At 42.9% G+C, this 12,580-nt stretch overlaps 1 protein-coding gene across 1 annotated transcript; it reads right to left on the bottom strand.

Annotated features, from left to right (window-relative positions):
- Positions 1–2,593: 2,593 nt before the first annotated feature.
- Positions 2,594–12,037, bottom strand: LOC131556653 (alcohol dehydrogenase class-3). The gene is made up of 9 exons (XM_058803424.1): positions 11,941–12,037; positions 9,159–9,260; positions 8,160–8,301; positions 7,462–7,549; positions 6,457–6,676; positions 5,679–5,939; positions 4,809–4,944; positions 3,838–3,976; positions 2,594–2,892 (listed from the first exon to the last, which is right to left on the bottom strand). The coding sequence occupies exons 1-9, from the start codon at positions 11,950–11,952 to the stop codon at positions 2,868–2,870; spliced, it is 1,125 nt and encodes a 374-aa protein (XP_058659407.1). The 5' UTR covers positions 11,953–12,037; the 3' UTR covers positions 2,594–2,867.
- Between the last annotated feature and the right edge of the window lie 543 nt (positions 12,038–12,580).

Raw genomic sequence — 12,580 nt, 5'->3', positions numbered from 1 at the left:
GTTGCAGCTGCTTTTAACAGAAATAAGTGTTTTTTTGGTCTTGTAATCCAAACCCAGACATAGAATTTTCAATTACATCCAGGTTTGCTTGCAGTGTAAGCCCCACTGGTAGATGCATGTACCCACCAGAACTCATCCTTAAACCCACACATGTGCCACTTGGATACCTCTTTGTTGTTGCACTGATAAACCAAATTTAGCACGTTTTTAATGCAAGTAGTCTATGACACTATGCATTTCTGCCTATAAATTGAAATCACAGCAGGGTAACTGCTTGTAGTGAGTTCATACTAGTGTAGTATTTTTAAATGAGTGGGAAGCTTAGTTAGCATCTACACCTTGCAACATAAGAGGGCACATCAGCCTTGAGAACAAAATTTATTAAATAAAAATATTAAGAAAAACTATTTTTTCACCTATCTAGCTGTGTCTTTGCTTGAACATGACATACTAGATTTGTGCTGACTGGATTGTGGAAATCAACTATTTTTATTCTTACAGAAGTTGCTATCCACTTAAATAAAAGATCCTAACTTAAATCTCCTTTTAATGGCATTTTTAGCAATTGTATACACTTTTACCAAAAACACAATCCTGCAACTAGTTCTGAATCAATCTCTTAATGTATTTTTCCTTTACAGGAGTAAAGGGAAAAAACATTAAAATTACTTATTTTACTGTAAGTTAGTGTGAAAATTCTTCATGCTGTTTCTGCAACTTGACTTGAATATTTAAGGAGAGAAGGTTTGGTAGATGGTGTTGAGTAAGAGTAGCAGCAGGAGCAGCCAGCCTGCATGTTACACATGACAGCCAGAGAGTAGATGCACATTGCCTTCACAGTGGATGTGCAGTTCAATACGGTACCTTGGTCACCAAAAATGGGGTAGAAGCTCTTGGCTTTGAGTCCCTTGGTTTGCTGAACAGCTTCAAAAAAACCCTATTTCAAACATACCCCATTCAGTCAAAAGCTTTGCAGGATGAAGTAATGGCTGGGACAGCAACTCCTCATGCTGGGAAGAAGCTGGAAGTCTTTGGCCCAAGCGCTGTGGTATCACTACATCTCTTTGTTGTTGGTATTACAGCCTGGCTTCCCACAAACACTCTGAGATGCAGATTCTCTGAAGTAATAATGTAATGCAGACAAGATTGTGTGGTTTTCATCTAGCCTGTGCAGCACAGAGGAACAGCTGTTCAGTGTAAGTATGTTAAATCTGTTAGATCCAGCTGGTTTGCCAGGTTAGCTAGCATTGTATTGATACCATCTTCTAATTATGGACTACTCTCACTGGAACAGCTTAACAGCAAATTTTCTACTGGATTTTCTGATGTTCAGCCAGCCTTCCTGGAGCTACAAGGTATTGTTAGTCACCTCATTGCTGGGCTAAAAGGCTCAGTTTTGTGTTACCAATTCAGCTTTTATTTCCTCCTGATGCTCAAAATTGAATTCTTATGACATTCACATTTGTTCTTTACTGTCTAAAATTAAGTAGAAATGCAGTGCCTCAACTACTTTCAGAATGCTGTAGGGGATATTTTTTAATGAGAGATGGAAAAGATGTAATTGTCCCAGTTGTATAGCAGTGGCTTGGAGTAATTGTTGGTGGTGAGAGGGAATTTCTTCTAGTAAGATTACTGTTTGCATTCTGTGTTGTGTGCTAGAAGTTGTTTTGACCAGGGTTCTTTAAAACATGAAACTTCTCCCTTAATCAGTGTCCTTGATTCACTGAGAAACACTGAGTTTCTATGTATCTAACTTTTTTTTTTAAGCTGGCTGGGCTGCCTCTGCTTTGCAGTCTATTTTCTGCTATTTCTCTATGTTTTTCTGGATGTGAGGCATTGATTCCAGGTTTCAATACAAAAAGAACCTTATCCAGTCAGCTCACCTAGAGTTAAGAAAACCTGCAACTCCAAAACTGAGACTTAACCTCTCCCTCTCCAACAAAAAAATCCCAGAAAACCCTGAAGCCATCATCATGCAATGCTCTTTCCTGTTCCCCTGCAGCCCTCAAGAGCAGACTTGCTCTAATTGTAGTATTTCCTGCTTCAATGGCACAATCAGGTTTCTGACTAGAGGTGACAATCTTATGCTGTGTGTTTTTGCAGTGTTGGCTGCAAAGATTGCTTCGTTTGCCAGTAAGTTAAGGAAATGGGACAAATGTACTACTGCAGCCTTGGAGGACACCACTAGAGCAAGTGACCAGAGCAGTTTGTGCCATGATCTTTACAAGAGGCTGCCAAAGAGACCAGTGAGAAATAAGGCAGAACATGGACCACCCCAGTGAACATGGGTAACCCTGGACACCAAAGTCTCTGCTCTACATTTGCCTTCAAGGTGATCTGGATGTAGCTACAATCCACTGTAGTCCTAGAATAGCCTCAGAAACTTGGCAAGTTCTGGCCCCTCTGTCAGCACAGCTGCAGCAAATGCAGGCTGCTTCTCACCCCTGTGCTTAGCTGTGCCTTGAGCAGTGAATCCCACATCGTTTGCTGCAGACTCTGCAGAACACTCCCTCTGTCACATACACACTGAAATCACTAGAGGAAAACAAGAAAGACACAGTCACTCTTAATGCTAAATAATTCCAACACTGGGTTTAGAAATAAGCTTTTATTAAGTCAATTTGAGTTAGCCACTATTGAATTTGAGGAATGAGTACAGAAACAGAAGTTCCATAATCAGGACTAATTCCATAATGCTATTCAGTGATTAACAGTTTATTATTTAGTACCCAGAATGCTCACCCTAAAATACATGTCTTTCTAGTCCCAGTGAGTTTTCAGTTGCTTGATTCTATCTTCTGTCAAAAATTCCATTATAACAAGGCAGTCAGCATGCTGCTGGCCACTTAGAAGATCCATATTTGGCTCTAAAATTTCAGGACAGTTCGAATGCTTAAAATAAAAAAATGAAAAAAAAAATTACCAAGAAGTCAATTTTCTCCCCATCTCTCCCCTCCCTTTCATTGCTGAGACATATTTTAACTTCTGTCTTTTGTCATGAATGAAGTCATGCTTATGCCTATCATATTTATTAAAAAATCCAGGATAATGCTTGTTCTCTTCAGCTTTTCTTTTTCTCCTCCAGTAAGATAAACTCCAAATGAACTCTTTTTCATACTAGGTGTCACCTTTCAGTAGTAGTCAAGGAGCAGTAATATTTACAGGCATTCTCCCTTTCTCTGTTTGGAAAAGGTTAGGTAGCTTTCATTATTAGTTTCCTTGGACATGCTCATGTATGAATAAAACACTGAAATGATACTGAAGTTTGTAACTGGGACAGGGATCAACTGCTGGATGAAATTTGCATAAATGCAGTGTTTCCAATTGTAACAAATACAGTCGACTGATTTATCCAAAATAGAATCCATATGAGCTAAAGCAGATAGAACTAATACCTTCTCTAAAGTTACACACAATAGACAGATATGAGGATTGAGATCAAATACAAAGACCATGCTGGTTTCTGGAGACAGTGGTCAAAACTATTTGTCTATCTGCAGAGGATCCTAAATATTACTGAATAATCTTCAGTCTCTTTAAATTCCTTACTATAAGGGAGAATGTATAGCAATGGTGAAAGCCTGAGACTGACCTGTCCCCTTTACCAGCTTTTTATCTCTATTTCTCTTTTACACTGTTGCTTGCTTTTACTGTGTGCCTGTGTTTTGGCACATGCCTGGAAAGTCAGAGAAGTGTGTTTTTATCAGAATCAATGCATGTGGTATATGTTACCCTTTAGCTTCCCTGTTTAAAATATGACAGTGGGCAGGGAACCTGTACTTTGACAGTGTCTGATCAAGAAGTGTCTTGTATACCTTTCAATATTGTGAACATTACCTTTTTCCTGAATGCATCAGCTCAAAAGCCTCATTGATTTTGTCAAAAGGCAGCGTGTGAGTCACAAATTCATCAACCTTAATCTTTTTGGACATGTATTCAGTCACCAGTTTAGGAACACTGTCTACACTCTTCCAGCCTGAAAGAAGGAAAACATGCCTTATTTTTTCCCTTTTCCACCCATCTCAGAAAATTAAAAACACAGCCCTAACAAAACTTGTATGATCAATATGAAAAGGAGCAGAGATGAGTGACATGTCTGTCTCTCCTACAGAGGTCTAGCAAAAGCACACGTTATCCTAACACAAGCATTGGTGAAAAATCTTTTACTAGGTGTTGCAGCATTCAGCATTGACAGCAGCCCTCACCTAGGAAAGTATACACATAGCATCTCTATCAGACCCCCTACATTCTTTATAACCCAACCCAGTAAGTTTTTTATTGCTTGGACAAAGAGCAGTGTAATAATTCAAAGTCTGAAATTGAACTTCCATCAACTTCAACAATTACTGAATTCTCAAAAAAAAAGAACTCAATGTGGTTTTGAGTTGACAGCAGAAAATGCGTATCAAGCACTTGTTTTGTCATGTTGGCCTCACAATTTACCTAGTGGTTAAGCAACACAAATACATGTGTTCCCATCTCTCCAAAGACCAGGTCCTTTCACTGGATGGAACTAAACCAAACCTTCACTTGGTGGTAAAGCAGTTTCCCTATTCCATTCCTTTAGTACTGAATAGGATATAGATATATTCTCTCTTCAAAATATGTTAGATATGATACCAATGTGTTAATCTGTACCCTTTCTATAGGAATAACAGATTTTAAGAGTCTATCTTAAAAGCCAACGTAGCATTTATGAATAGCCTGTCAATAGTACATTTCTTGCACAAGCAAAGCCAAGGGGGTGTGTTCTTCCCAGCTTTAGCCCAGAGTAAATTATTTTCATCCCCACAGCAAGAGAGAGTTACCTCCAAATGCAGTCCCTTTCCACGTCCGCCCAGTTACGAGCTGGAATGGCCGTGTGGAGATCTCCTGGCCAGCAGCAGCCACTCCGACTATCACACTGAGTCCCCAGCCTTTGTGGCAGGCTTCCAGGGCAGCCCTCTTCATGGACAGACAGGACAAAGCAGGGTGTTTATTGCTAAGGTTTACACTGCCTGGACTGGCAGCACTTCCTTTCCCCCAGTTAATGAATCACCACATCACCATTTAAGGAACAGTAAATACACTGAAAATTACATTATATTTTTCATTCAGGGTTCAGATTCCCTTACACTTTTAAAGATTCACTTTGCCCTTTTTATGTCCTATCTAGCTTTCAGAGAAGTCACTCTGAACTCCCACTGAGAGTCAGGATAAACTGTAATCACAGACCATATTACCAACAGTAAGGAATGCTACTGTAATTGCTGAAAATCCAGCCTTACATTTAGTAGTACTCCTGCATTGCATTTCCAAAGGTAAAATTAATTACTTGAGAAATTAGGGAAATGCTGAGTGATCCCTGAGATTTTACTGTTCATTGCACAATAGATTTTATAAGAGTTTTGTTAATTTCAACTGTCAGCACAGAGAAACTCAGGACCTCAAAACAAGTCTGATTAAGGAAAAAACTTTTGTAAGTGCCATTTTCAACCCAAGAAGTAGCAGCTGCTTCCATTACATAATTAGGATTGAGTGTGAATTGTCCTTATGAGTCATAGCAGGTATCATCATTATTAAGGAAAAAAAAAAAAGATTAGTGAATCTGGCATGTTTTATCTTAAGAAAGCAGCTGATCTTGCTGTTCAGCTGAACTGGTCCCTCCCTGCACACGCTCCTGTTGGCCAAGCACTCACCATGACTCCGACGTTTCCAATGCACTCAAATGAGTAATCCACACCACCATCGGTCATCTCAACCAGAACCTCCTGGATGGGCTTCTTGGAGTCTTGGGGGCTGATGCACTCAGTAGCTCCAAACTCTTTGGCTTTGGCATACTTATCCTTGTTAATGTCAACGCCAATGATCCGGGATGCTCCTGCTACTTTACAGCCCATAATAACCGCCAGCCCAACGCCTCCCAAACCAAACACGGCACATGTAGAGCCAGGCTCCACCTAGGAGTAACAAAGGAATCATGAGCAACAGAAAAAAAATTCATCCTTCCAGGGGAAGAGGAAATGCAGGTTAAGGAGGCTGTAATAAAGGAAAAATGGAAGCAAATATACATGGCTATGAGATTTTATAGACAAGGGAAACTATACAGAAATTTAATTCTAAAAGCTCTTTAGGCACTAAGCCCCTTCTTTTGCCTGAAGACTCATGCCCACACACCTACCACCTCCATCTCACCCTGAGCTTCAGGCTATCAGAATGACTTGCAGCAAGATGAACATGAACCAGAAAAGTAATTCATATATAGCTGCTGTCAAAAGGGGTGCAGAATACTCCACCTGAATTTCCTCCAAAGGGCAATGGGATCTTTCTAACCTCATCTGGCCTCTTATGGGGAAGTTAGAAATTCTTAGCTAAATTTCATCAGCTGAAGAGGAAGAAGGAGCACAGATTTGGTACATCCCCTTTTCAGTCCTAGTGTAGTTGCTTAGCTGTGCGTGCCACAAGGCCAGCCTTTACCTTAGCAGTGTTGACAGCAGCCCCATAGCCCGTGGAGATGCCACAGCCCAGCAGGCACACTTTATCCAGAGGTGCTGCAGCATCTATCTTGGCTACTGAGATGTCAGCCACCACGGTGTACTCAGAGAAGGTGCTGGTCCCCATGAAGTGGAAAATCTGCTTTCCCTTGCAGGTGAATCTGCTGGTACCATCAGGCATGACTCCTTTCCCTTGAGTGACTCTTGAGGCAAAGACAGGAAAGTGCAGAGTTTTAAGCAGCAAGTACTCTCACCAGATGGAATCCACTAAGCAGCACAGAGAGGCAGCTGCATACTTGCACCTTTACATTTTGACCACTTTAGTAAACCTAGAAGTTCACAGAGGTGAGATGCTAAACTCCTAAAACTTTATGCAGTTAATTCCTCCAGGAAAAACCTGAAAGAAACAGAGTTTACTCATATGCTGACCTTATTAGTTAGCAATGCTACCTGTGCCACAGCACCACACCACTGTCTTGGCCTCCTTCAGTGCCCTCCCCTGAATAGCACCTGTCAGTTATGTCACTGGGGCTTTTTTTGAGTTTGGGAGATTTTTTTTTCAGAACAGGAGCTGCAAATTTATCTGGGAAGCACATATTAAGGGAAAAAGAGCTGTCTGTATGACTCTGTACCACTTGAAAGCTTTGCTGTTCACTCCCAAGAGCTACATTCCCTGAAGTGCTTCCCTTAAGTATGGGTTAAATATGGAGTCAGAGCATTTATGTTTCCAACCTGTGGACACAAGGGAGTAGTTTGCACCTTCACATACATGAAAAGAGAGAAACAGTTTTATTTAAGGTAAGAATAGAAATTTTAAGGAAGACTGAAAAAAAGTGCCTAAGTGGCTCCTGAAACACCTGCTTTCCAAGTCATTAAATTATGCATCAACAGATTTATTCTTCAGAGAAAACTCCTGTCAATTGCTTTTGCTAACTACAGCAGGTATACATTGAACAAATACCATAGCATTTGTCAAAGTCATACAGACCTTATCTTCTGGCACAGGTTTGTTTTAGGATTCTTACAGAACTTGCACTCTCCACACTGAGGGATGTATAGAGGGATAACAGTGTCCCCTAAGGAAAAAATATTCTGTGTCTAGTTATTGAGTCAAGCAAGGCATTGTGAAAAAAAATGGAAGTTACTTGATTCTGCATGTTTTTCTGTGAGTTTCAGTTCACTTAAAACCTTTGTGTACTAAAAGCTGTTTATGGTATACAGAGGTATTATAGAGTGCTCGATAAACAACTTTAATCCTGGCTGAGCAGACAACCCATCTGAAATTCATCATTCCAGAACAAGTAGCAACATTATTGTGAAACAAAACAACCCCAAATCAACAGTGAACAACAAGACTAAACACTTTAGGCCTTTTAATTACACCAACAGATAAAAACTACAATTTGAAAAAGTAATAAAACCTCAACCCTCTTGCACTTATACACTGATCTGATTTCAAGTAAAAAAATGCTCTTCTGGGCTCTTTCATGCTTTAAATCAAGAGCTCGTTGAATAGATTAGTGTTTTGTCTCACAGACCACAGAAATCTACACAGACATACACCCCAGAATAAAATACTGTATTAACTCCTGCAATATGGCATTTCAGTGGCCCAATTTGACAGTGAGTCTTCAAATAAAGTAACACTTTCAAGGAAGGCAGAAAATTTGTAAGGTATTTCCTTACCCTTCTTTACTTTTGTTACTCCTTCCCCAACACTCTCTACAATTCCTGCTCCTTCATGTCCCAGGATCACAGGGAAACATCCTTCAGGATCAGCACCACTCAGAGTATAGGCATCAGTGTGACAGACAGCAGTGGCAACTATCTGTGAAGAAATAAATAATCTGAGACATCCTGAAGAACAGAATAGTAGCACAGATCTAAACAATTCCCTTTAGTCAGAAATTAAGAACAATTGCCAGGTCAAAGTTCTGGTAGCATTTAGGATATAGGCAACATACTTTCAATTCCTGGCAAGCAAGTTTTTCTTATTTTGAAAATGCAAAGTCACGACAGTACATTTTTATAATTTCCATCAACCAAAATGTGACATTGAAAGGGGTAAAAGATGACCTGTCTTTTCCTATAGCTAGAAATCAGTGCTCCAAGTCCTCTCAAAGTAGTTTAACATCTCAGATTTGAAATAAGTTAAGACTCAGAGGTAAAATTTCCAGAGAGACCATGCAGAACTCTCAGTACTACATAAATCCTGCTTAAGTCTTCAGCACCATGCATAAATCCTTTCCACAGGAATAATTTTCACATTAATGTATACTTTTTGGCAGACACAGGCTCCTGGAAAGTCCTGATGAAATCAGAAACTTGGGTTTAGGGAATCCAAGAGACCAATCCTAGCTCAGCAGCCAATAACTTATGGCCTGACTGAAGTAAAATCCAGCTTGTTACACAGCTGCCACAAATGACAAACTGCTGTCCTTGAAACAAGATAAAGGTGCTCCCAGCTCAGACATTTTGAGAGAACTCTCAGAACTTTTGAGAGAAAAGTGTTTTCCATAAACAGAAGATCTAAATACTGTCATTTTCTTCTCTGTAAAGCCAGATGAGATACTAATGAACTAATGATATCTATTCAACATTTCTTCTGTTGGCAAACAAACTATTCATCTTCAATACTCAGTCTCCTAAAATAGAAAACATATAGATAAGAACTGATGTAAATACCTTGATACGAACTTCATGAGCTTTTGGTGGAGCAACCTCCACCTCCTCAATTGAGAGAGGTTTACCTGCCTCCCAGGCAACAGCAGCTTTGCATTTAATAACCTAAAAGACAAGAACAAGAAAAAGTAAGAGGACATCTGTTGTATGGTTAATTTAAAATAATTCTTGTTCAGCCAAGTGAGAAAATAAAAGCAGCACTAGTGGCTTTTGGAAAGAATCCCAGATCTGAAATTCATAATTTCAACACAAAGGTTTAATTGCCCCACATTTGCTTTCAGCAAGCTAAACAATAATGAGTAAGCCAAGATCTGAAATTTGGATGTCATTCTCTTACTGTGTAAAAATATAATAAGCCTAGGAGTGCTTGGGAGACATGCTGCAGTGAAGGGAGCAATGTGAATGGAAAGGCTGCATGAAAAAATGGTGGTTTAACATCCAAGACTGCCATTCATTTCAGGTATGTTCATTAAACACAGTGCTTGAAGCTGGAAAGTTCAGAAAGGGAACTGTGGAGAACCACATCAAGACTGAATTTCCTGTTCCTGGTCAGGATGGTTTCCAAGTAGGATTTCAGCAAGGAGATGCAGCTGACATGCAGAGCCCCCAGCGATGCAGAGGGACCAGAGGGACTTTGCTGTAAGGCTCTAACACTTCTGCTGTGGCCACAGGGATCACTGTTAGCAAGTCTTCACTCACTGCTCTCAGTGCCACAACAAATCCTGCTCTGCAAGCTTTTCAATCCCAATGGTGAGAGCCTGGATAAGAGAGTAGGATCTCTGGATCTGGAAATCCTATTGACAGCTACATACACACCAGTGACTGAGAAAATCAGCAGGCATTACAGCCAAACACTCTGGAGCAGCTTCAGGATAAGCATCTGGATTACCCTTAGAGGTTGGTTTCATGAAGATGACAAGGTCTAAGCCATTGCTATTAGAAATATAAACCAAGAGAAGAACATGACATTTTGTGTGTTCAAAATAGCTGTGCTGTACCCATGGAATGCTTGAAAGAGAGGATTAATGTAAATTCCCAAGATCAGCAATACATTTACTCAGCCTTTTTGAAATTTCACTTGCTGGAAGAAATAACAGTGCCAAGAGCACCTTTTGAGCTTGCCAGCTCTCATGCATCACCTGTGATCAGCAGAAAATAATGGCTAGTCTATGCCATTCTTACAACAGTATTTCTGTTGTACAATAAACAGTACTAGGCTTTGCCAGAGCCAGTTAAAATCCTCACTGCACCTGTGATAGCAGAACTTAGATACCTATCTTGGCTTAAATTTGGTAAAATAAATACTACAGACCCAAAAAAGCTTTGTAACAGAAAACAGGTGCCAATTCCAATAGCCAGCAGGGGTGTAAATTAGACAGAAACACCCCTAACTAGAGCTATGAAATCTTCTTGTCCTGCTCTTTAATACCAGGGTAAATATTACAAAAATGTACGGAATGCGCCATAGTAACTAACTGTGGAATCACAGTGTGAGCCATCAGTCATAATCTCTAAATCTACCAAAGATTTTGCCAGAAAAAAAAAAATCTAAATTCAAAGCACAAAGTGCAAGGGGAGCCATGATTCAGTAAATCATTTACTGGTTTTCAATCCATCCCCTCATCCTCCCCTCATTAAGTCATCACTTGTTCTTGCATGGGAGACTGCGCACTCCTAAAATTTGATTTCCACAAGCTTAGTTAAACACAAATTAACGACAGAGAGGAGAAAAAAAAAAAAAAAGTCTTCTTACAGGATAAATTCTGATCGTCTAAAACTAACAGTATGCATCTGGAAGCACATTCTGAAATAGTAATTTCTCATTCAGTCCATACAGCCACGAAGGCCCCTGGACTATTTAGAGTGGGTATCAGGAAAGTCCCATCTTTTTCTGCCCTATTATTATTCATAACTTTCCACTGTCGCTTTGCTGAAAATCTTGAAGCCAACAACTGGAAATAAAAAATTGGAAATAAAAACCAAAACACCAACTTCTAGCAGTTCTTCACTTCCTCTATTACCATGCTAGCACTGAAGCCCAGCTGTTGGGTTGCTTGTGGCCGCGCACACCATCAGCTACCTCAGTCGGGATGAAACCGAGCTCTGGCAGGGACAGAAGCCGCTCCAAACCCCAGTGCCCGCCTGGAGCAGCTTCAGCGTCCGGCCAGGCGCGGCCGCCGACGCGGCTCGGGGCCCGGGCGCTGACCGCCTGCACAGAGTTCAGAAAATACTGGCACAAGGTCTGTGCTATCGCGCTGTTCCTACAGCCGTGCAGCAAACGTGCCAGCAATGGCTTTGTGAGCAGGCAGGTCTTGTTTTACCCCTTCTTTCCAGCCGGTTCGGTCGCACCTGCCCGAAACCCACAGGAAACACGCAAAGCTCAAGGTCTTCTGCTCATTCCTCCACGCCGCGACCCAAGAGCGGCCGGAGCGCAGCCCTCAGAGCCCCAGGACGCGCAAGGGGCTGGAGTACAACACACGGCGGGGAGCGAACGCGTGTTTTCCTTCCTATCCTGCAAACACTCACAGCGAGAGCCTCCCACGCCAGAGCAGCGGCACCGACTCCGCCGCACGCCTCACACGCGTGGGGCAGGAGCGCGGAGGAACCCAAACAACCCCAGAGCCCCGGCCAGCGCTGGGGCCAGAGCGGTCACGGCGAGCCCGGCCCGCGGCCCCGGCAGCGACGGCAGGACAGGGCCGGGAGGGCTCGCTCGCCTCGTCCTGCCCGGTACGGGACCCTCCGCTCGCCCCCGGCGACCTTCCCGCCGCCGAACGCAGACGCTCACCCCGCTCGCCATCGTGCACGGCTACGGCTGCCAGCGGAAGGGGAAGGGGAGCCCGCCTCCTTCTCCGCTGCGTCTCTCTCCGCCTCCCTCTCAGGGGCGGGTGAAGGAAGTCGCTCCTTCCTCTCTTTTTCGCCTCCCACCCTTCCAGGGCACGGGCGCGCTGGATCTGTTACCAGTCCCCTGTGGGTTTTTCTTCCCGCAGACCGCGGGGCGGGCTAAGGTCTCTGTGTTTCCTGAGGGTGCCCGCAGTGTAGCCTTGCCGTGTGGCCGGGTTTGTGGCTGCTGGCGGCTGCACCAGTGTCTTCCATCGCGGCTCCTTTAGTCCGGCCGGCAGATGGACGTTACTGCGCCCGTGAGGGAGCAGCCCGCTGTCCCGGCCCATGGGCCTGTTCTCCCAGCTTGCCCAGATTCCTTCCCAGCTAACGGGACGCCACGGCCGCCTCTGCGCCGCTCCCTGAGGGCCGCAGCAGTGCCTGAGTGTGCCTGCCTTCCCCGGGCGGGGGAATGCCGCCCTGCCTCTCGTTCTGGGGTGTTTGGTACCGCCCACGTCCCACCTGGGCACAGGGGGAAGCCGAACATGGCTGCAGAACCATGTCCTTTGTGCCTGAATCTGTTCTTGGCTGGACAAACTGCAGTGGTG

The sequence above is a fragment of the Ammospiza caudacuta genome, chromosome 4 (assembly GCF_027887145.1).
Source record: "Ammospiza caudacuta isolate bAmmCau1 chromosome 4, bAmmCau1.pri, whole genome shotgun sequence".
NCBI classification, from domain to species: Eukaryota; Metazoa; Chordata; class Aves; order Passeriformes; family Passerellidae; genus Ammospiza; species Ammospiza caudacuta.
The sequence above is the reverse complement of the archived record's forward strand: the minus strand, read 5'-3'. Positions and strand labels throughout refer to the sequence as shown.